Here is a 23231-nt window from a genome sequence, read left to right on the forward strand (position 1 = left end):
CTATACAGCTTGTTTTTGTTAAAATGTAACAAAATGTTTTAGGTAGTTTTATAAGTTTTGGGGCTCACTGCCCCCCCAATACTTTTCTACAACTTCCGCAGTTTCTACAATAAGCATTTATCATTCTAAATAATCTTAATAATGGCAATATTTTTTAAAACCACCAAATCTACTTGATTTTGTGTAGTCACACTCCGAGCCTATATCTGGGGATTATTTGCAGCCTTCTATTTCCAGTCATTTCTCCCCAGACGTCCTGGGGCGCCTCTGGTCCCCCTTCCAGGCTGTTCCTGGGTCTCCCCGGATTCCACCCACGGTACCGAGAACCCCATTCTTGAAACATGCTCTTTTCTCCCCGAGCCTGCACCGCGCCAGACAGCTCTAGGGTGCAGTTGCCAAGCTTTTAAAGGCCGCAGAGCCAGAGCCTTCGGGACCCTCCCGAGTGCGGCCCCACGAGGCCCCGCAGACCCCTGGCGGCCACGGGGTCCAAGCTTCAGCCGCGGACCGAGGCCGGGCGCCCATCTGAGCGCGCTGCGTCCTTCCCGGAGTGAGGCGCCCTGGGGACCCCCCCCCCGGGGCTTGCGGGGCGGGACTCGCCTCTGCCCGCAGGCAGAGAGGCCAGGAGGCCGCCGGGGTTGAGGGTTCAGGCCCCGGGACGGCTCCGGGTGCCGGCGGTCCTGGAGCGGCGCCCCTTGGGTTAGGGGTGGCGCGCGGAGCCTTGGAGGCAGCAGCCGGCTGCCCGACCATCATTCACCAGACCAGGGCGGCTGCTGAAAACAGCGCTTCCTGCAAGCCGACTTGGCGACGGTCCCTGAGAAAGCTGAGTGTTAATTAAAGAAGGTGGCCTGGGACAGACTTTACGGCTTGCGTGGGGCGGGGAGTTACTGTGGAGCGAGTGTATTTTAAACACGTTGTCTTCTTGAGAATAAACGATCTCTCTCTCTCGGAGCAAAAGTAGGGGAACTGTTTGTGCAGCCGTGGGAGCCAGAGTCCCACTTTTGGGGAGCCAGGGTAGGGGTCGCCCCGCGGGAGCGCGGCCGACGGTCCGCAGGGGTGGCCGAGTTGTCCGGGGGGCGGGGGCGAGGAGTCGGCTCGCGCCGGCGTCGCTCCTGCCCGAGACCTTCGCACGCACCCCCACCTCCCTGCAGCCGGTTCTTCTGCCTGGAATGAGCCCTTCCTTACCCTGCTCTGCTCAGGGGGGAAATGGTGAAACCCCCAAATCTGCTTCCTTATGTGGTGAATATAAGGGCGCAAACAGAGCCCGGGGGACAACAATGTGAGTGCGTTGCGTGTTTAGACGTCTAAAAACCCGACCCCGGTGAATCACTGAATGACACAGGGCAAGTTTCGGTGTCTAATGAAGTTTGGGGGACGCGTATTACTTGTGTTTGTAAAAGTCTGCCCCGCGCGCCCAAGTGTGCGGCTCCCGTGCGGAAAGCTGGGGCCGGGCGGGGGTGGGGAGGGTCTCCAGGCTCGGGCGCTGCGCTCGGGGCTGCTGCCCAGTTTCCTGCCTCGGAGCCGCCGCGTCCGCCCGAGCCCCAGCCCAGAGCAGTCTGTGCAATTTAGAAACTCGATAGGAGGCAGCAGCTGGTCTCCCACCACCCTAAAAATAATCCACTCCGGCGCGCTGCGGGCTTCGGCTAGGGGAGGAAAACTCTGCCTTCGGAGTAAGTGAGTCCGTGTCTTTTACATCAATATTATTAAAATTTTAACGAATAACTGTAAGCTGTCGACTTAGACCTAACATTTCGCAGCCAAAAGGCGCCCGCGCACGTTACAGCGCTTTGCGGGCGCCGCGGCTATTTCTAGGATTGAGGGAGCGGGCCCGCCGGAGAGGAGAGGGCGTGGGGATCAGGTTTCCAGCGTTTGTGGCAAAACTGCCGGCTCCTACTTAAACCAACTGGAGATAGCGTAAGGAGTTAATACTAACTTTTCCCCCCCCTCTTAGACATTTACCGTATTTTTCACAAAGTAGCTTTCTCTCTGCGTAATTGTTGTTACTCTTTGTTTTTTAGGAGTTCCAGGTCTGAAATTTACGCGTAAGACAGTGTAGGAAGCCGGTGTTTTGACGGTGGCGCAAGTGCACCAGTAGGGGTTGGAAGCAGCGTCGGGCGATTGCCCAAGGTATTTATTTGTTGCTTTATTTGTTCAGTTTGGGATTAAGAAAAAAATACCATTGGAGTGTCTGTCTAAGGAATCTTATCTGCTGAGCAGTTCCAGCATTTCCTTCGGTGCGCGCTAGGGCTTCAGTGGGTGCGTTCAGGTCAGGCACTGCATGAGAAGTCAGTGGGCATTTTTTCGGTAGGGATTTTCCCCACTCAGATCTGTCATTTATAGACGGATAGATAGATAAACAGACAGACATATTTTTGTGCGTATCTTCTGAACCATTGGCTGAATAATTTCAAGACGTTACTACATTTGTTTTCGTAGCTAGTTGATGTGATCCTCCTAAGTAAGTTCCTTAAAGTGTAAGGTTTCTTTCTCATAACATAATTTGGTTAATCTCTGAATAACTAAAGAGTGAGTTATTGTGTGTGTAAGAATGGAAGCTTTAATGTTGCTCTTAGTATGCTTCCCTTAGGTGTTTCCTGCATGTTAAATTCTCCGGGGTTGCTACTACTTTAGAACTAACACTTTCTGCTGGGTGAACAGGAAAGAGGAATAGTTTCCCCTTCCTTTATGCTTATCAACTAAATCCAAATTTTTTAACGCCTGAGGGGAGTTCTACATACAGTGTACTTTAAAGAATAAGAGTTCTGACAGTAGAATTCTTGCCATGAAATCATGTTTGGTCATCAAGAAGTATCTTCTTTTTGTTTTCTGCTCTGCAGACCATCCCTATCGTCAAAATTTCAGCTCAGATGTTTGTCTTTAAAGTTCATTTAGTCAATTCTCTAACTCTATCAGCTGTCATAAACAAACCCGTGAACATCTTTCCGTGGGTTTATGCTTGTGGGGAGGAAAATGTCACGTCTTCCTATCTGGCCTGTCTTCCCTCTCCCTCCTCTTGATGCTGGGCCCCTGTCAGGGCTTAGCTGAACTAGACAGATCTGGAAGGGGCGGGGCTCAAAGATGTCACAGGACAGAGTCTAGCCAGCAGGAGCAGCAATTTGTACCCTTCTCAAAGCCTTTCCAACTTAACCTGGGTTCTGGTGGGGAAACCTTGAATGACATTTGGAGATGTTAAGAATAAGTTAAAAGACCCTGATTGAATAAAAACTGTTTGGCTAAACACAATGATTTTCAATGTTATCTGCGCTAAGTTTATCCCTTCCCTCTCTTTGTCTGTGTTGGGTGGTAGCGTGGTCTGGCTGTTAGAATGTGCCACCTGTAGGCGGATGTTGGAGGGGGACGGTGGGGATCAAAGCGAGAAGATGGAAGTGGACGCAGAAGAAAAGGCAAAAGGAGAGATGGGGTGAGAGACAGTGAACAGGTTGGAAGCCGGGGGAATCTGCGGTTGGAGATTATGGTAGAAGGACGAAATCATTCTAAAGCTTTTGCTTTATCAATCTGGAATATGCACCTTTATGTGATAATGTCATTGCCTATTTGTCTTTTGGATCATAACCTTTACATTATATCATGAACTGTTGGGGTTGATGTACCCTATATAGTCTAAAACCACATGGACTGTTTCTGTCATGTGCACTGTTGGATTCCTAGTGTCTAGCACATGATCAGCATCTATAAGTATTTTTACAGTTAATTAATGGCCTAGCATCCCAGACATCAGATACACGACTGAAAATACTCTTTGACTTTTTCAGGTTGTTGCACTTTCTTTCCACAGTCACACACATCTATCCAAAAGTTACTTAATTGGTTATTTTTAGGATTGATTTAATACTAAGCAGGCTATGCTTAGGGCTAATGAAGTGTAGGTTTTGCAAATTCAGATTATATTTTTAGCATTTGACTCAGGGATAATGATTAAATGTCAAGGTTTATAAATGTGGCCAATTGGAATATTATAATTTTGTATACAATTCTAAACCCAGCTAAAATAAATAAAGCAGTTTATACATGCCCGTCAATTTAGAGTGGGCTTAAAGTTTTCTTTTATGATCTCTACTAAAAATTCCATTACTAGCTACTATTAATTTTCAGTTTTTGTTTTTTTCATCTTTACCAGAAATACATCTAGCATATAATTATAAAGGCATAACTTCCATTTTCCTGTTATTTTAAAAATCTTAAATTCTTTATAATTCCTTTATCCAGCTTAGAATCTTATAGTTGATAAAGATTGCCAATTATATAATCTTATTTTGAGGTTTTTTTAAGTATGACTTTTTTTTTTAAGACAAGAAAAGGTCTCAACTAGAGAGCACATCAATGATTTATCAAAAAAAAAAAAAGGGGGGGGCTTACCAGAATGGATATGTGAGAGGAATTCCATATAAGCTTTAATAGACTGTAAACACATAGGCTTTCTAACTAGTTATTCTATTTATATAATGCTTTATAAAACTTTTGCTTGAAATTTGTTTTCTCCAATAGTGTACGTACTGTGGCCAGTCTTTTCTATGTAACACTTTTTTTCCAGGAAAAAATATTATTTGTGATTATTGCTAAAAAAAAAAAAAAAAAAAAAAAAAAAATCAGTGAAAGGGAAGAGAGGAAAAAGTACTATTTTAGTTATTCAAACCATTGCCAGACTTGAATAATCTAGCTCAGAATCCAGGGTTACATAAATGTGAAAAAGAAACAAAGTCCAGTTTGGTTAAAATCTTAAGCTGCTACTTATTTTAATAAGAATAGATAAGATATTTTCTTTAAAAATATTCATTGAGGTTAAAATATTAAGCTGCTACTTATTCTTAGTAAGAATAGATAAGATATTTTCTTTAAAAAATAGATTGGAGGCTGTGTGATACATCGGGACAAACAGTTTATAGGCAGACACGTGGGTGTGGATGCCAGCTACTCTACTGGTTGGTAAGTTACTGGACAAATCTGAACGTCAGTATCCCCATCTGTGAATTGTGAATAACTCCACTAACACTGCATGGTTTTTCTGAGGACTTAACCCTTTTTTAAGGCTATAATTTTATGAAGGAAAATTTAATAATAAGAGGCTCTTCCTCTTTTCTCTTCATTTTAGAGTAAACCATATAATAAGATGAGCCTTTCATTCTGTGGTAACAACATTTCTTCATATAACATCTACAATGGAGTTTTACAAAATCCCTGCTTTGTGGATGCCCTCAACCTGGTTCCTCATGTCTTCCTGTTGTTTATCACTTTTCCAATATTGTTTATTGGTAAGTAATCTGTTGTCCTATGTTACATCACCTAATGTTTATGAAAAAAATCTTATTAATGGATGAGGTTCGGTATAATGTTAACCAATTTCTCCAACGTGAAAACTGATACATAACTCTGTAAGGACAAGCAAGTATTGTGTGTTCCAATTATTTATTTTTTTGACATATAATATTCTGTAGGTAAAATAGGATTTACATGCCATCTTAGAAATGGACATCAAGTAGCAACAACAGTTTTTTTAAAAACAGGGAAAATAGAATTATATAAGATAGATCAAAAGCATTTGCTGAGCCGTGCTTTGTGCTCGGTAAAGAGCGTGGAAAATGAATAAAACACAGTGTTACCTAGAATATTCTAGTCCAGTGAAACAGATGTTCCAAGTTAAGAGAGATGATTACAATAGTCCCTCCTCATTCCTGGTTTTGCTTTCCTTGGTTTTAGTTACCTGTAGTCAGCTGCAGTCCGAAAATATTAAATGGAAAATTCCAGAAATAAACAGTTCATAAGTTTTAAAATTGATGTTGTTCTAAGTAGCATGATGAAATCTCATGCCTTCCCATTCTCTCCCACTGGGAACGTAAATCATCCTTTTGTCCAGTGTATCCACGATGTATATGCTACACAGCCATTAGTTACTTAGCAGCCCCCTGGGTTGTCGGGTTGACTATCACCGTATCACAGTGCTTGTCTTCAGGTAACCCTTATTTTACTTAATAATGGCCCTAAAGTGCAAGACTAGTAATGCTGACGGTTTGGATATGTCCTAAAGTGCTTCTTTTAAATGGTAAGCTGAGCATAGTACAATTAAATATTTTGAGAGAGAGAGAGGGCATTCACATAAATTTTATTACAGTGTATTGTTAAAATTGTCCTATTTTATTATTAGTCATTTTTGTTAATCTGGTACTTTTCCTAATTTGTAAATTAAACTTTATCATAAGCATGTATGTATAGGAAAAAATATATTTATGGTTTAGTACTATCTGTGGTTTCATGCATCCACTGGGGGTCTTGAAATGTATCCATCGAGGATAAAGAAAGACAACTATATACTGCGTTGTGCTCAGTTACACTGAACAAATTTAGGAACAAATTATAGGAACAAATTTTCCTGGGAATTAACCTGCTAGAACAACTAACTCTTCCTGAGGCTGGAAGGGAATTTCTGTTATACTATAGCATATCATGTCATACAAAGGCCAACATACATATTCTTGGCACATAGTTTTTCATGTTAAACCAATGTACAGACATTAAATATATTGTGACTACAGTGGCCATTTATAGAAACACTAGTTATTTCTGTAGTATTATTTATAGGACATTAAGAATGCCCTTTGGCCCAAAGTAGAACATCTACTTTTTAGAGTGGCAATTCTATAATTAATGATTCATTTTGACATCCAATTAACTTCTTACGAGCGGTTGGGAAAACCCTATTTGCATTTCTAGCATCAAACACAAAGGCTGGCAAAGGGGTATTTGATTCAATTGGAATTGGAGTGAACATTGTCAAAGGGAAATGGAAAAAATGCAAACTATTCAGCTCTCACATTGGCTACTTGAGTTAGTGAGAGTACATAAATCAATCTCAAAGAAGTATCAGGTATAAGGAAAATTATGCTACAAAAAAGACACAGGGTTTGCTGCAAGAGTTTATGGCATAAATTCTAGTAAAATACGTTAAATGTAACTAATCATTTAATAATGTTCATTTGGGAACAACTCAGACATGAATCACTTTTCAAATGCTTCAGGGATCCCTTTTGTTCATAAAGAAATTCCTTCCTGCAATATTTGAGGCACAAAGCACATTTATTCTTTTTGAAAATATTCTTTTTATTAAAATTATTGGTGTGACATTAGTTAATAAAATTATATAGGTTTCAAGTGTACATTTCTACGATACATGACCTGTATATTGCATTGTGTGCCCACCACCCAAAGTCAAGTCATCTTCACTCACCATGTATTTGACCCCTTCCCCTTTGCTACCCCTCTGGTAACCACCATACTGTTCTCTGTGCCTTTGAGTTTTGTTTTTCTTTTTTGTCCATTTGTTGCTTTCAGTTTTATATCCCACATATGAATGAAATCATAAGGTTCTTAACTTTTTCTGTTTGCCTTATTTCACTTAGCCTGATATTTTCAAGGTCCATCCATACTGTTGCAAATGGCAGTATTTCATCTTTTCTTATGGCTGAGTAGTAGTATATTGTATATATGTACCACATCTTCTTTATCCAGTCATCTATTGAAGGACACTTTGGTTGTTTCCAGTTTGCAAACATTTATTTGCAAAGACATATGCACCCCTATGTTCATTGCAGCATTATTCACGGTGGCCAAGACATTCATTCTTCTCTGTATTCAAAAAATGAGAAAAAAAGGGTCACAAAATGAGACAAAGTGGAGTGTTTTCCTAGCACACCACATATGAGTTGGCATTACTCTGTTGTTTGAGGGAAACCATCAAAATTTTACTAAAATGTAATCTTGAATTTTTTCTTCAATGATGCGGTAAAGGTGAACCGATACTGGTTTTGATCCTGCTTAAAGGTCAACAATGAACAAAACTGTAGCTTTCTTTGAGAAAATACCACTACCACTGTTGAATAGTGCTGGCCCAGTTACAGGTTTCCATTTTTTCTCACATAATAGGCATATGATTAAGAATTAACTCAACTAATGAGTCCTATATTTCATTATCATATATGACTTTTTTTTGTTAGTTTCTCATAGATAGTATGGTTTGAAAGATTTTTTTTAGACACCAAACTGCTTTTATTAATATTATCATTAATTTTTTCCTTTTAAATGAATCAAAGACCTGTGAGTAAGAGCTCTGATTAACATGAAATAATCATGCTGTCACTCAGAGTTGGTGTTATTCCTGAACAGTGCAACAAGTGTTAACGTGTTAACCTAGGCGATCTTGTAAAACTACATTGAAATTATTTTCTAACAATGAAAATACATCAGGATTTCCACTGTTACTCTAGAAAGCACTAAGATCTCATGAACTTCCCAAAGCATATAACAGTGTAAATTATTTCCATGATTATAATTGATCCTTTTGTTTATCTCTTTACTGTTTTCTTTTTTCAGGGTGGGGCAGTCAAAGCTCAAAAGTACAAATTCATCACAACACATGGCTTCACTTTCCTGGACATAACCTGAGATGGATTCTTACGTTTGCTCTCCTATTTGTGCATGTTTGTGAAATAGCAGAAGGCATAGTTTCAGATTCGTAAGTGACTCGACTTATTGTGATTACACTATGCATATAAGTGAGTGTGCTGATATGGGTAGTAGCTAAGAGAATGCCAAGTCAGGCCTAACTTTTTGGTCAAAACTTAGGAACAAAAGCCGCCACCCAATATCCATGATGATCATGCATGTTGGCCATATTTTTATATTGCTACATAATTTCTTTGATAATACAAGTTCAGATCTCTGTGACTTACACTTATTGATATACTTTCTGTTTCTTTGTTCCTTCATCTATGTAGCCCTGGCAGAAAGTTCTGTCCTTTTAAACACTTTGATGTTTACCTTGTCTCTTAAAGTAGGTATAAATAGCAAGATTGTCTATATTGGTATATAACTCTAATAACTATATATGTACATATAAATATAAAACCACTTCTCAGGTATTTCAGTTTATTTTGTAAAGAAGCAAATATAGATGAGGCAGGCATTAAAGTAGTCCAAGAACCTGTGTGGATATAGCTACAGATTGAGGCACAGCACAAAAATATTTTAAAATCATAGTTTGTTGCAAATCCCTGACTTTTGAAAGGATTTGTCATTCTTATAAAAGAAGAAGTTTATATTAGGCAGTTAGAGTGTAATGAATTCTATTTATAAACTTGAACATAATGTAGGGAAAATATTTTTATCACATAATAATAGAAAATAAACTCAGGTGATGGGAAAATTTTGATTATGAAATTATGCCAAATGGTACACCTTTCATTGAAGAATTGATATGAAAGGGCCTTTGAAATTTTTGAAAAAAAAGCTCCAAAAATCATTTCCCTCTTATCTAATAACAACTTCCCTTGACATCTGTTTATGTTTTGCTGTTGTAATTAACAAGGAATGAAACTAAGCTTTTGACACGGAGCCAACTATTTTGTAATGTTCTATGAGAGTTCTTTGCATATATGTGCACATCGTGGTTTCTGATAAAAAGAAAAACCAGAAACTCTAAGATATGCCATGTCTCCAAACATTAGAAGCTTAATTGGCTGTTATCTTAATGATAATTGTTTAAAACACTGTGGTGTATTTGTACTTTTATTAGCAGAGCCCAGTCTAGTGTTCATTTTTTATTCCCTTGATATATGTATAGGCTGACTCTACCTGTTTCTGTGTGTATGTATAAAGTGGAAGGTTGGTCAGTTCAATACTTCCTAAAAATCTGACATCATGTAGGCAAGGATGACTCCTCCTTTCCAGCCTCGTGGTTGATGTGTAGATTCAGTCAGAGACTTAGAACAGAGGCTGAACTAATAATGACGAAGACCCATGCTAATGGCAGAACTTTGTTTTATAGTGGTAGCGATACAAGAGACCCATGCTAAAAAACAAGCAGAAGTAAACCTTTGTTCTTGCCCTACTCCCTCCCTTTCTTTAGCTATAGACTTCTTTCCCTTACCCTATTTGTCCAAGCCTCTCAAAAGTCATCTTGCAGTTACTGTTGAACCCACACATTTAGTTTGCTTTCTCTTGCCTTGTCCTATCCTGGAAACTGCTTCTACAAGAATCCTAATGCACATTAACAACACCTTAATGGATACCTTTTCCTCCTGAGCATAGTTGTTACATTTGATGCTGTTCATCATTCATTCCTTCTTAATATTTTTTAAACAAAATCTTTACGGACTGTTTTTTACTTAAAATGTTCAAAATGTTCATTATAATTAGCAAAACAATGCAAAGATCTTCCTAATTGAATAATTGATTTTCTTGTATAATAATACAGATATTAAAGCTATTAATTTTTCCTTTGAAATATCCTTATGGATAGGTATTTGTAATGTGTTCTCCTTTTTATTTCTATCTAAAAAATTTATGGTACTCTCCTAGGTCTAGGAATCATTTTTAGTTTGCTTTTTAGTCTAATTTGATAGATTTATTATTAGGGCATATGATTTGTTAAATGAATTCTTTTTGGGATTTATTAATATTTTCACAACAGTAAAATACTTGATTATTATATAAGTATTTAATGAGTGTTAGAAAATAATATATATTCTTTGTAGGAGGTGAAATTTTATTGAGTTTACTGATTGGATTACTAAAGTCCTGTGCATTATTTTTATATTATTTAATTAAGTTATTTAAAATCCATTAAATTTTTAAAATGTGTGTTAAAATCTTCACTATTATTATGTTTTCATTTAGGTTTTTATCATTTTCTCTTTTTTGAAATTATTATTTTGTTCTCTGTGATGTACACTTTTAAAATTTTCTTCCTAACTTTCTGACTAGAGATTTTCTGCTATAATGGGATGTATGTGCTTCCGTAGAACATTGAGGTCAGCGACTCACACTCTAAAAATGATAGAGCTTAAGGGAAAGAGTAAGGTTGGGGCAACTGCTCACAACCTAGACAACTTTGTAAGTAGAGCACTAACAGTATGACAGTAATCCTAATAAAAAACTTGAATGGTTAAAAGCCACTAACAGATAAATGCCGCAGTAAATATAAAACCTTACGTTAGCTGCTATCTTTAGTCATCCTTTATTATTGCTTCCTTTATTATTCTTTGTCTAACTTCTTGGACTGACTACTTAATTATAATTATTTCTTATTGAATATATTTATGGTTATAAACGTTCTTCGGGGTATAGTTTTGGCAACATTTTATAGGCTTTAATAGGTAGTATGCTCATTTTAAAATGTCCCGTTAAGTGATTTTTTAAAATTCTTTCTTTGGTTCAATAACTAAAGAGTATTATAAGGATTTCCTAATTTCTGTACTGATGAATTATTTCTTACTTTTTTCTGATTGACCACTTTGAACTGTTTCTGGGAGGTGGTGGGTTGTTTCCAAGCCAGCTTTTATGCTGTCATATACTTTCACATTTTCATTACTGTGTCTATATTAATGATTCCAAATTTATCACTGATCATGTTCCAAATCTCTACATACACTTGCCTATTAGATGACTTCCTTTGCGTGTTTATTAGTCCACACATTCCTGTTGAAACTTGTTAACTTCCTCTCTCCAGTTTGCTCATCCTGTTAAACCACCATCCACCCAAGCACAGTGGGAATTATTCTCTACATCTCCATCATTACCACCCTCATACCCTAACACTATTAAAGTCCTGTCCATTTTAACAATTAACATTTTGCAAGTGTATTATTCCTCCATCTTTCTGCTGCCAAGGCTTAATTCAGGCTTTCATCATCCCTCGCCTGGCCTATACCAGGCTAACTGCTTTCTTTCCTTCTGTGTCTCCCCTCAGCTCAAACCTGCACGCTACCTATCAGCTCCATTATCCACATTCCTACCAAATTGATATGTCTGGAACTCAGATCTGACTGTACCACTTACCCGTTAAAGTATTTCAGCTTTCCACAAGATTAGATTCCAGCTCCTTACGTGGCATACAAAGCCCTTTATGCTATCTCAGATTTTCTATTTAAGAAACCTTACACTACCGTTTCATGCTTCTATGTATTTGCACATTCTGGTCCCTCTTCTACCACTTTCCTGACTCGTGGATTCCTTTTCCTATTTCAGTTCCCATTGTCAACCATCTCTTCTGAAATGACTTTCCCAAATGTGTCTCTTTCCCTCACTCTCAAACAAGTTACTTTCTTTTCTGTGCTGTTTGTATACTAATATTTTTAAGTATTTGAGAAACTATAAATGCTTCATTGTGTGGCATTGTTAATGTAAATGGAGTTGAGGGCTGTCTACCATGCAAATCTGTCCTGTCATATTTCTGATCCACCTGAAGCTCTCTGTTGTCCTCAGAACAAAGCCTTGTCTCCTTGCAATCATAGTGAATTGCTTCTAGTGCCCTTGAACAGATCTAACCCTCTGCCTGGAAGTCCTCCTCTCTTCTTCCTCTGGGTAGCGATTTCTCATTCTTAAAGCCTCAGTTTAGAAGCGCATTCTTTCACAAAGCTTCCTGTCCTAGACCCTAGCCCTTTATGTGGGCACAGTCCCTTCACCTGTGTTATAATTACTATATACTATTACTATCCTCAACAAACTCTAAATTTTGTCACCACAGACAGTGTATCTTGTCTTGTTCACTGTTACATCCCAGAATCTAATACAGTATCTGGATCAGCAAACACGTAAGTATTCAATGGATTAATGAAAATGGACAAATCACTGAAAAGCTCAGGGAAGCTATCAAAAAATAAATATACTTTTCACATACATTAGAGTTTATTTTCAGTTGATAGTTTTTACTTGCTAGAAGGTGTTAAATTCTTTCAGCGGGTCTGCCCTTCAGTATAGGAGCAGTTATATATTTGCTTTCATTGTAGCCCTTTAGGTCTTTTGTTTAGCTGTGTTTACTCAGCCCTCCATGTAACAGAATTATGTCCCCCAATATAATCTTTCTTTATATGTTCTTTTGGCAACCACTGCTGCAATTCTGTACTTTAAATATCTTATTGCCAAGAGAGAGTTTTAATGAGAAAGAAACAAAATGAGAGACGATCTGGAATCAACAGCTGTAGACACTGACACTGTCCCTCTCTCCGTAGACGGAAGGACTCGCGGCATCTCCACTTCTTCATGCCGGCCGTGATGGGATTCGTTGCCACTACAACATCAATAGTGTATTATCATAACATTGAAACATCAAATTTTCCTAAATTACTTTTAGGTAAGTATGATCTACTGTCTCTCCCCTTGCCCCCAAAGAGCTCTTTGTCTTCCCCTTTTCTCATAGTAGATGCTATCAGCATGGGTTGGGATTGGGAAAAATTAAACATGGGAAAACTACAATGTTTCATTCTTCTGTCTCCCAATAAATATGGAGAGGAAGATAAACTGAGCTGCTCTAGGCTGTGAAAACATCATTTCCCCAGGACATCTGTTCTTCACCAAATGCCCTTCCTGATGTGTTGGTGTGTGGCAGGAGGAAGTGGAGGGGATGCGCTGGCCTTCTGGCTTGCAGAACCAGAGCTCTTGAGAGGAGCTATTGCACTGTATGGCCCCATGAACCAATTATCTAATCTAGTTCCATGGGTTTCTGCCTTTGCCTTGGAGTCCTGAGGCATTTTCTGAAGGTTCAAGCCTTTCATTGATACTATGGGAGTGTCATGCTCTTTCTAGAATTGCTGCCAAGGCTTCAGGGGGGCTCCACGTGGCAGAGTATCCTTCATAGCACGCTGCAAACTGTGCTGTCCTGAGAGGCACTGCCCCAAAGCACAGCCCCTCGCATCTGCATCGCGCCTAACATCATCTTGTTAGCCTCTCTTTCCTCCCTGTCCTGTAGAAATCAGAGACTGTCTAAAATGTCCCTTATTTTTTCCTTAGGCTGAAATAATTTAACTCATCCCAGTTAGTTATATTCAATACTCTGACCCATCCTAGCATTCCTTGGTGCACAATTTCATAAACAGAGCTGAGAGGAAGGTATGGAACATGGATCATGGATGGGCTTCAGGGACCTGTGAATCTCCTAAAATTGTAGACAGAGTTGTGTGTGTTTGGATGTGAATGAATGCTTATAATTTTCTAAAGTTCATAAATTTCATTTTATTGGTATATGATGAACATAACTTTCTTCTTATTTTAGGAAAGAAATATTTGGACCTAGAAAAATCACACTCCTTTTAAGATCACAAAACTAGTACTTTTGTCCCAATATTGTATTATGACCATTACCAAACATACAGAGAGTTGAATGAATTATTGAATACTCACATATCTACTACTCAGAAACTTCAATTTATATTTTACCCTATTTTATCAAATATCTACATCTTTCTATCCCTCTTCATTGATCAATCCATCTTATTTTTGATGCATGTAAAAGTTGCAGACATTAATATGCATCACCCCCTGATGATTTCAGCATGCATATCATTAACTAGAGTTAAACACTTGTTTGTGGATATGTTTTTATTTCTCTTAAATATATACCTAGAGTGGAATTGATGGGTCATAGAGTAGTTAGTTAAATGTTTATATTTGTAAGAAATCGCAAGATCTTTTCCCAAAGTGTTTTTTTTACAGTTTCACTAACAATGTGTGAGAGTCCCAGTGTTCACACGCTCTCCACCATGATTATCTTAATTTTATAATTTAGACATGCTGGTGGGTATGTACTGATAACACACTGTGGGCTTAATTTGCATTTCCCTAAGAAGTGACGTTGAGCACTTTTCAATGAATTTATTGGCCATTTGCTATTTTTGTGAAATGGCTATTCATATCATTTGCTGCCTTTTGTTGGGTTGTATTTTTATTGAGTTGTAGGAGGACTTTGTATATACTAGATCCTAGTATGTCATCAGGTACATGTTTAGAGAATATTTTCCTCCTAGCCTGTGGCATGAATACTCATTTATTTAACAAGGTACTGCGATCAGAGGACTTCAATTTTGAGGTAGTATAATTCATCATTTTTCATGTATAGTCTGTGTCTTAAGAAATCTTTGCCTTCTCAACATATGTCTCCCTCATATTCTCCTGTCTTCTTTTAGAAGTTTTATAGTATCAGTTTTTATTTTGAGAGCTATGATTCATTTTAAGTTAAATGTGCCATGGTTGGTGTCAAGGTTCTTTTTTCCCCGATGGATGTTCACGTGTTTGAGCGCCATTTTTTGAATAGACTTTCCATTTCTTATTGGACTGTTTTAGGACCTGTGTAAAAAATGAAACCAAATAACTGTTTGAGTATGATCTATTTCTCGGCTCTGTATTTTTTATTCCTTTGAACTATTCACAGATTTTTATGCCATTACCATTTTGTCTTGATTACTGTAGCTTTGGAAGTCTTGAAGTCATATATTATAATCACACAACTTGTTTTCTTTGTTCTTCTCCCAAGACTGCTTTGGATATGCTCATTCCTTTGCATTGCCCTATAGTTTAGACTCAGGTTGTCAGTTGCTACTACCAAAAAAAAATAAAATAAAATCTGGTAGGATTATGGTAAGGATTGCCCTGAATGTATAGAACAACTTGGAGAGAATTGACATCTTAAAAATATTGAGTTTTGCAATCCATTATTTGTTTATTGAGGTGTTCTTTCATTTGCTTTAGCAAGGTTTTATAGTTTTCAATGTAGAAGACTTCCATATCTTGTTAAATTTAATAACAATTTTGGTTCACTATTGCTATTATAAATGGAATTGTATTTTAAATTTTATTTCCAATTCTTTCTGCCATTGTGTAAAATACAGTTGATTTTGTATAAAGTATATTGACCTTGATTCTTGTCACCTTGGAAATTTGCTGTTACTTCTAATTATTACTTTGTTGGTTTCTCTGGATTTTCTATATAAACAAACATACCATCTGAAAATAGAGACAGCTATACTTGTTTCTTTTCAAACTTTAATTTATGCTTTCTTTTTCTTGCCATATTGCATTAGGTGGGACCTTCAGTAAAATGTAGAATAGACATTGTGAGAGTGAAATCCTTGTCTAGTTCCAGATGTTAGGGAAAACATAGTCCTTCGTAATTAATTATGAAGTTAATTATAGGCTTTTAATATAAGAAATTTATCAAGTGAGTAAGTTTTCTTATATTCTAAGTTTTCTCAGAGGGTTTTTAAAATCATAGATAGATGTTGAATTTTATTAAATATTTTTTTCTGCATTTGTTGGGACACAGATCACTGTTAATGTGCTTCTGTTGATGTCCCCTGATTGCTTTTTCAAGTGATAACATAGCCATGCATTTCTGGGCTAAGGCACACGTGATATATTATCCATGTATTGCTAGAATTTGTTAAAGTTTTTTATAGCTATATTTTGAGAGATATTGGCCTGCTTTTTTGCAATATCTTTGTCCGATTTTTATATGCTGGGACATACAAATGAATTGAAAAATGTTCTCTATTTTCTGAAAGATATGAATGAGATTAATTTTATTTCTTTCTTAAATGTTTGATAGAATTCACCAGTGAAGTCATCTGAGTCTGTAGTTTCAACTAAGGGAGAATTTTAAAATTAAAATGTATTTCTTTATTAGATAGAGTCTCTTCAGAGTGTCAATTTTTTCTTATTTCAATTTTGGTAAGTTATAGTTTCCAATAAATATTTTTGTAGTTTTCAAGAAAATTTTTTAAAATCCAAGTTTTTTATTTATTGTCATAAAGTTGTTTAAGATATTCCCTGATTATCTTTTTTAAGTGTGTAGTATAAGAAGGGATAACTCTTCTTTCATTCCTAATATTGATAATTTGTGCTTCTCTTTTCTTGATCAGCCTAGCAAGGCCCTTATCAATTTTCTTGATCTTCTAAAAAAATTAACCTTGTTGGCTTTTGTTTTTCATTCTCTCAATTATTTGTTTTTTATTTCATTGCTTTCTATTCTTATCTCAGTTGTTTCCATCCTTTTATTTATTTTGTTCATTCTTCTTTTTTTCCTAGCTTTTAAGATGGAAACTTAGATTATTGATTTTAGACTTGTCTTTTTCTCCCCTAAAATAAATAAATGCCTAAAGCTATAATATTTTCTCTAAGTATTGCTTTAGCTGCTATCCTTACATTTTTAATATGTAGTATTTTCATTATAATTTAGTTTAAATATTTTCTAACTTTCCTTATGATTTATTCTTTAGCAATGTTGTTCATTAGACATGTACTGTTTAAATTCCAACTATTTGTAGATTTCTAGATATCAGTGTGGATGGGACTTGTGACTTACTTCTAGCTAATAAGTTTTGGCAAAGATGAAGATGCCAACTCTGTTGAGACTGCAGCCCTATCCACATCTGTATTACAGCCTGAATCCATAGAAACTCTTGATCCATGGAAACTGTGAGATAATAAATGTACAGAATGTTGTTTTAAGCTGCTAAATCTATCACAATTTGCTAAGCAGCAATAGAAAATCAGTACATTTACTCTTCTTGATTTTTTAAATTTAATTTTATTGTTATCAGAGAACATACTTTATATGATTTCTGTATTTTAAATTTATTGCTCCTTTTTTTCAGTACCATGCACACTTAACAAGAATATGTAGTCTGAAGATTTTGGTGTGCATTTTATAATATTAAATATCAATCTTATAAACACCAAATAGTTCAAGGTAGTTGATGGTGTTCAGATCTTCTAAGTCTTTGTTAGGCTTATGTGAATTTTAATTGTGTATTTCTGAAAATTTGACACCTTTATCATTATTAAGAGTTTCTAAAATGTCTAATAGTACTGTTTGTCTTGAAGTCTACCTCACCTGAAACTAATATAAGCAACCCCAGTTTTCTAATGCTTACTGTTTTCTTTGTATATATTTTTCTATCCACTTATATTCAATCTACTGTTTCTTTATATTTAAAGTGAATCTCTTTATGTAGCATATAGTAATTTGGTCTGTTTTTATTTTTTTCTGAATCCATTTTGACAATCTCCGTATTTTAAGCTAAAAAAGGGTATATGATGAGCTTATGTGACAATTCAGTTCCTTATCACTAAGGAAGTTGTGATCACCCATAAACATTCTGGCTTTTGATAAGTGATGTCCAAACTGGATTATCTCACATGTTTTTATATTTCTTTTTCTCATCCCTTATTCATTTGTATTGACCTTTATTCAAACTTCCAAGAAAACTGAGCCAGTGACAACAGATTTCTAGGAACATCTCTGCTTCCATCTCATATTTGCTGCAAAATTCTGGCTGTGGTTGTGAGATGGTGTAGATCCCTGCCTTCTGACATGACCGCTTGCAGCCTGGGTTTGCTCTGTAGGATTATTGTTCTCTGTGCTCTGTGGTTGCATGTGGTGTTTTAAACCATTTTGAGTGAGACGGGTCACTACTTTGAATGCTGATTTGTAAAGCAGAAACCTATGACCTAGCTACATGATTCCATAATAATTCCAGGGTAACCCTGTTAGACATATCCCTGGAAGTAGCAACACTTACCTATTGTTGAGGTTGCAAAAAATAACAACTTGTGAATTCTTCATATAATCAAGGCTTCTTAAAAAACAAGACCAGAAAATAAAGTCAGTTTTAAAGTCTACAGAATTACACATACATTCTGAAGTGGGTGGGTTATCCTTACCTATATGTCTCCTTACGTCCGTACATCTATCACATATAATCAGAGTGGAAGCACTAACATTTTAAAGTCACTGCCATACCTTCAACTCAAGACTCCCAAACTACAGTAAAGCAAACATGTTTTCTTCACAAATAAAATTATCTGGAAGTAGAATATTCAAAATTGTTTTTGTTATTAAAAAGCATTATATTTATATTGAAATTTCAGTGAAGTTTTAAAAAATATCAGCGAAGGATTGAATCTTTTTCTTTTTCTTTTTTCAGCCCTATTCCTGTATTGGGTAATGGCCTTTATTACAAAAACCATAAAATTGGTCAAGTACTGGCAGTCTGGTTGGGGAATATCCAATCTGCGTTTCTGCATCACAGGCATAATGGTCATCTTGAATGGACTCCTGATGGCTGTGGAGATCAATGTCATTCGGGTCAGAGTATGTATCTAATGGATTTTTTGTTTAGTTCCTGGAATTCAGGATCCTAATATTAAAGATCACAGTTAGCTAGAAATCAATAATATTTAAGAGAATGAAATGTATGTCATCTATGTGTATAAATATAAAATTGAATTAATCATTAAGTTTCAGACCATTAATATTCCAGAAATCTCAATTTGACCTGGAATCCATTCATTCAAAAATATTGATTAAATGCCTATTATATGCTAAACACTATGATTAGTTCATATTATAGATGAAATTGTTTTCATCAGAAGTTTTGCCATCAATAATTGATCCAAAGCAAGCCTGGATTAATCAAACTATTGTATTATGAGAAATTTCAAACTGAAAAGAAGGTTCTCTAATGCAGCTTGTTCATTTCACAGATGTAAAAACTTCTGTAGAGATAACTCTTGCTATATATCCAAGTAACACAGTCAATACTCATCTCTGATCTGTGATTACAAATCTTTTGTACTTTCTACCACATAATGCTTCATTATATTGTGTGACATATTAGCGGCTGGTATTTCTTTTCTTTTTTTTTTTAATATATCTTTATTGATTTCAGAGAGAGGAAAGGAGAGGGAGAGAGAGAGAAACATCAATGATGAGAGAGTCATTGATCGGCTGCCTCCTGCACGCCCCCAACTGGGGATCGAGCCCGCAACCCGGGCATGTGCCCTGACCGGGAATCGAACCCCGATCGCCTGGATCCTAGGTCGACGCTCAACCGCTGAGCCACGCCCGGCTGGGCAGCGCCTGGTATTTCAATATTCATTTTCTACCGGAGCACTTTGAATTTGCACTGAATGGCAAGATGCATGCTGCAATGAATAGTGGAGAACAGTCAGAAAACATTAGTCAGACCACAAATTAACAGAACGGCTTACAATGGTGTTGATAACACATTTTTAAAAATCTAAATGTAAAAATCTTTATTTAGTTGACTTTATCACAGGATAGCATGAATGATTAAATTTTAGTACTGCAATAACTATCTTTTATTATATATCTTTTAAAAGGATAGTTGATTTTTTAGAAGTGACTCCAAGTGGATTAAATGTAAAAGTCTGGAATTCAATTAGTTAATTGAGTGACAAAGGGGAATATTTTAAAGAATATTTCAGAACAGGATGGGAAAAAGTATGAAAATATAAATTTTGGCCTCCGGAAATGAAAATGTAGGAAAGGTTCAAATTTTATTTTTAACATGTGGAAAAGAATTGGGTTGTTATTCTGTGGAATGTTTCTTGCTACAGAGATATGTATTCTTCATGAATCCCCAGAAAGTAAAACCTCCTGAAGACCTCCAGGATCTTGGTGTGAGATTTCTTCAACCATTTGTAAATTTACTGTCCAAAGCAACATACTGGTGGATGAACACACTTATCATATCAGCTCATAAAAAGCCTATCGATCTGAAGGCAATTGGAAAATTACCAATAGCAATGAGGGCGGTGACAAATTATGTTTGCCTGAAAGATGCATACGAAGAACAAAAGGTAACAGTATCTGTCTTTCATGTTGATAATTGTAGAAAATGGGCCTATTAAATACAAAGGCACGAAGCATGAATAATATCTACTGTTAAAGACTAGCAGATTTTCTCTGCCTTTCCCAGTAGTTTTGAGTCATGTTAATTGGACTGCTGAGGATAAACCAGAAATACAGGGTGGGGCAAAAGTAGGTTTACAGTTTCAAGTACCGGAAACACAGTTTATTCCTGTATTGTTATTTATTAATTATTGTATTAGTTAACCAGTCAATACATGCGCAGGGATAGAGAGAGAACTCTTTATTCTGGGACCAAATGGAAAGTAAGAATTAAATTCAGTGATAATGTATGTCTAATTCTTGTTACCATATAATCTTAATAATTCATGGAATATTTATTGTCTTTTTTCAAGTGTCTTCTCAATAATTTTGTTATTTAAAGAGAAAAGTATATTATATCCATTAATAACTTACCTTTAAGAAACTAAAATCCTTTCTTTCATTATTAACTAAAATTTGGGCTCTGAATTTCAAACTTAGGAAACTAAATCAAACAAAGGGGCATCTTCTACCTACTCCATGTACCAAGCTATATGTCAGCCAAAATTGGTTTCTTGTGGTACTTTCTTTGCATATTTATAATTGCTTTAAATATATAAGTGTGGGAGTCTTTGACTGTTTTCATTTTTCTTGTTTTCATTCTGTATCCTATCCACAGTGGTAGATGTATTTTACAATGCAATCATCTACAAATTTTATTGTAATTAAAAATATGAGTATTCACAACAACATTGGGAGGGAGTAGGATATGGGGAAACAGTTATAGAGTTGGCTGTTGTAAATTAAGATCAACAAGGCATTTATGGTAAATGATGAAAATGACCTCTGTTTTGTGTCAAAAATGTGTGTGATGAAATTGACATTGCAGGAAATGGTTACTGCAAATAAATGTGAATCATCTCTGATTTCACCTCTGGGAAAAGTATTGCATGCTATTTTTTAGACTACTGTGCTAAAGTAAAGATTAGCAATATAGCCTAAGCATAGCTTAAGTTTTTGAGTACTTAACACAGATTAGCTTGAACTTGGTGTGTTAATGCCTTTTATCAAAAACTTAAAAAAATAATCAAATTATTCATCTAACAGGAAATTGAATATGAAACATGATTAAACTCTATTGTGTTGAGTGAGCTTCTTTGCCACAGTGAAAAAAACTTAATTCATCTTTTCTCCAAGTCATAATTATGATGTTTAGCTCCTAAAATCTTTTCAGTAAACAACCACAGATATATGAAGCCATGAGTTGGCTTAAGCATAGATGCCATTCTTTATTTTGCATTTTTAAAAAGAAGAACTAGGAAACATGAGTCTAACATAACTTCAAAAAGTATCTACCATTCACAGAGATGGAAAATACCTGGAGGAGAAACAGTTTGAAGTTGGGATCTTCTGTTTTGCTTAGCTTATAATAATTTGATAAAATACTCTCTTGTGATCTAGTAACTCGAGAAATCTTGAGTAGCCTGTCAGTAACCTTGGTCTTTGTGCATTACTGTCTTCTTTTCGTACGATGTTATTTGGTATATTCATGACAGAGCTACATTTTCCAAATCAAAGGGAATTAAAATTAATTCAGCCTTAAGAATTTTGGGTTATCCTTTGACAACTAAAAATAATCCAGTTGCTGAAAATCTGTCCTGGTTTCTCTTTATTCTACTTCATTAAATGCCTTCGATAGCATAGAATGCAAGGATGCAGAATCATGCATACTCTACGGAAAGGGAGTCATTCACGGTTATAAACCTTTAAAACATCACTTAAAAAATATCAGAAGAAATTTCTATAGGGGCTGTTTTTTTGCTTCTCTAGTCATTTTATTTAGGTTCATCTGTTGTTGTTTTTTCCTCCCAGAAAAAAGTAGCAGATCATCCAAACCGGACTCCATCTATATGGCTAGCAATGTACAGAGCTTTCGGACGACCAATACTACTTAGTAGCACATTCCGTTATCTCGCTGACTTACTGGGTTTTGCAGGACCTCTCTGTATTTCTGGAATAGTGCAGCGTGTGAATGAAACCCAGAATAGGACAGATAACACAGCAGAAGTAAGTTCATGGTACTCTTGAAAGGAAACGTTATTGGCAGATTTCATTGTATTTGTTACTTTTTATTAATGCAGTTTTACAAGCAGTTTAAACAGGCTTATTTATAAAGAGTTGAATGCTTTTTTTAAAAAATATATATATATATTTTTTCTTGTGGAGAATATCTTGTGTTTATGTATTAATTGAATGGATCTGGCCAACAAAATCTTTTCTTAGATTCAGAACCTGTAAAAATTGAATAAGCATTTACTGTGTGCCAGAAACCATGCCCAGAAATTTCACATTTATTATTTTATTTTATCTTTATAAGAATTTTCATGCATGAATACATGAGAGATGGTGGCTGAGTCACTTTTTTAGAGGCCATGACCAATAACATTAGTAATGTGGTTGTTAGTATGTACATTTCCTTTTTCTAATATCTTAAAGCCATCCTGATTCACAATTAGGGCAAGTCCCACTATGATATTTTTATTAGATATTATGTTACTGTTTGGGGAGCTATATAAGATATTTGCTTGTATAAATTTATAATCTTATATTTTCTGTTCTTAATAAACTCTGCATCATGAATTTCCTAGTTTCTTTCTAATTTCCTAGTTTCTAATTTCCCTAGTTTCACAGATAGAAATGCTAGTCCAGATGCATCAGTTTTCCTTTTCTAGTCTCCCAATCTGATTCCCTGTCATTT

General features: G+C 36.2%; 1 protein-coding gene across 1 annotated transcript in view; it reads left to right on the forward strand.

Moving 5' to 3' along the window:
* Nucleotides 1-2021: 2021 nt before the first annotated feature.
* The window catches only part of ABCC9 (ATP binding cassette subfamily C member 9), a 106593-nt gene continuing 85383 nt past the window's right edge, over nt 2022-23231 (forward strand). Inside the window, exons 1-8 of the mRNA XM_016197400.2 lie at nt 2022-2124; nt 4862-4941; nt 5108-5267; nt 8380-8521; nt 13017-13138; nt 18765-18931; nt 20200-20442; nt 22346-22540. Coding sequence (XP_016052886.1) covers nt 5126-5267; nt 8380-8521; nt 13017-13138; nt 18765-18931; nt 20200-20442; nt 22346-22540 — 1011 coding nt within the window. The 5' untranslated portion in view covers nt 2022-2124; nt 4862-4941; nt 5108-5125. The remainder of the gene's footprint in view (nt 2125-4861; nt 4942-5107; nt 5268-8379; nt 8522-13016; nt 13139-18764; nt 18932-20199; nt 20443-22345; nt 22541-23231) is intronic.

The sequence above is a fragment of the Miniopterus natalensis genome, chromosome 2, assembly GCF_054644295.1.
Source record: "Miniopterus natalensis isolate mMinNat1 chromosome 2, mMinNat1.hap1, whole genome shotgun sequence".
NCBI classification, from domain to species: Eukaryota; Metazoa; Chordata; class Mammalia; order Chiroptera; family Miniopteridae; genus Miniopterus; species Miniopterus natalensis.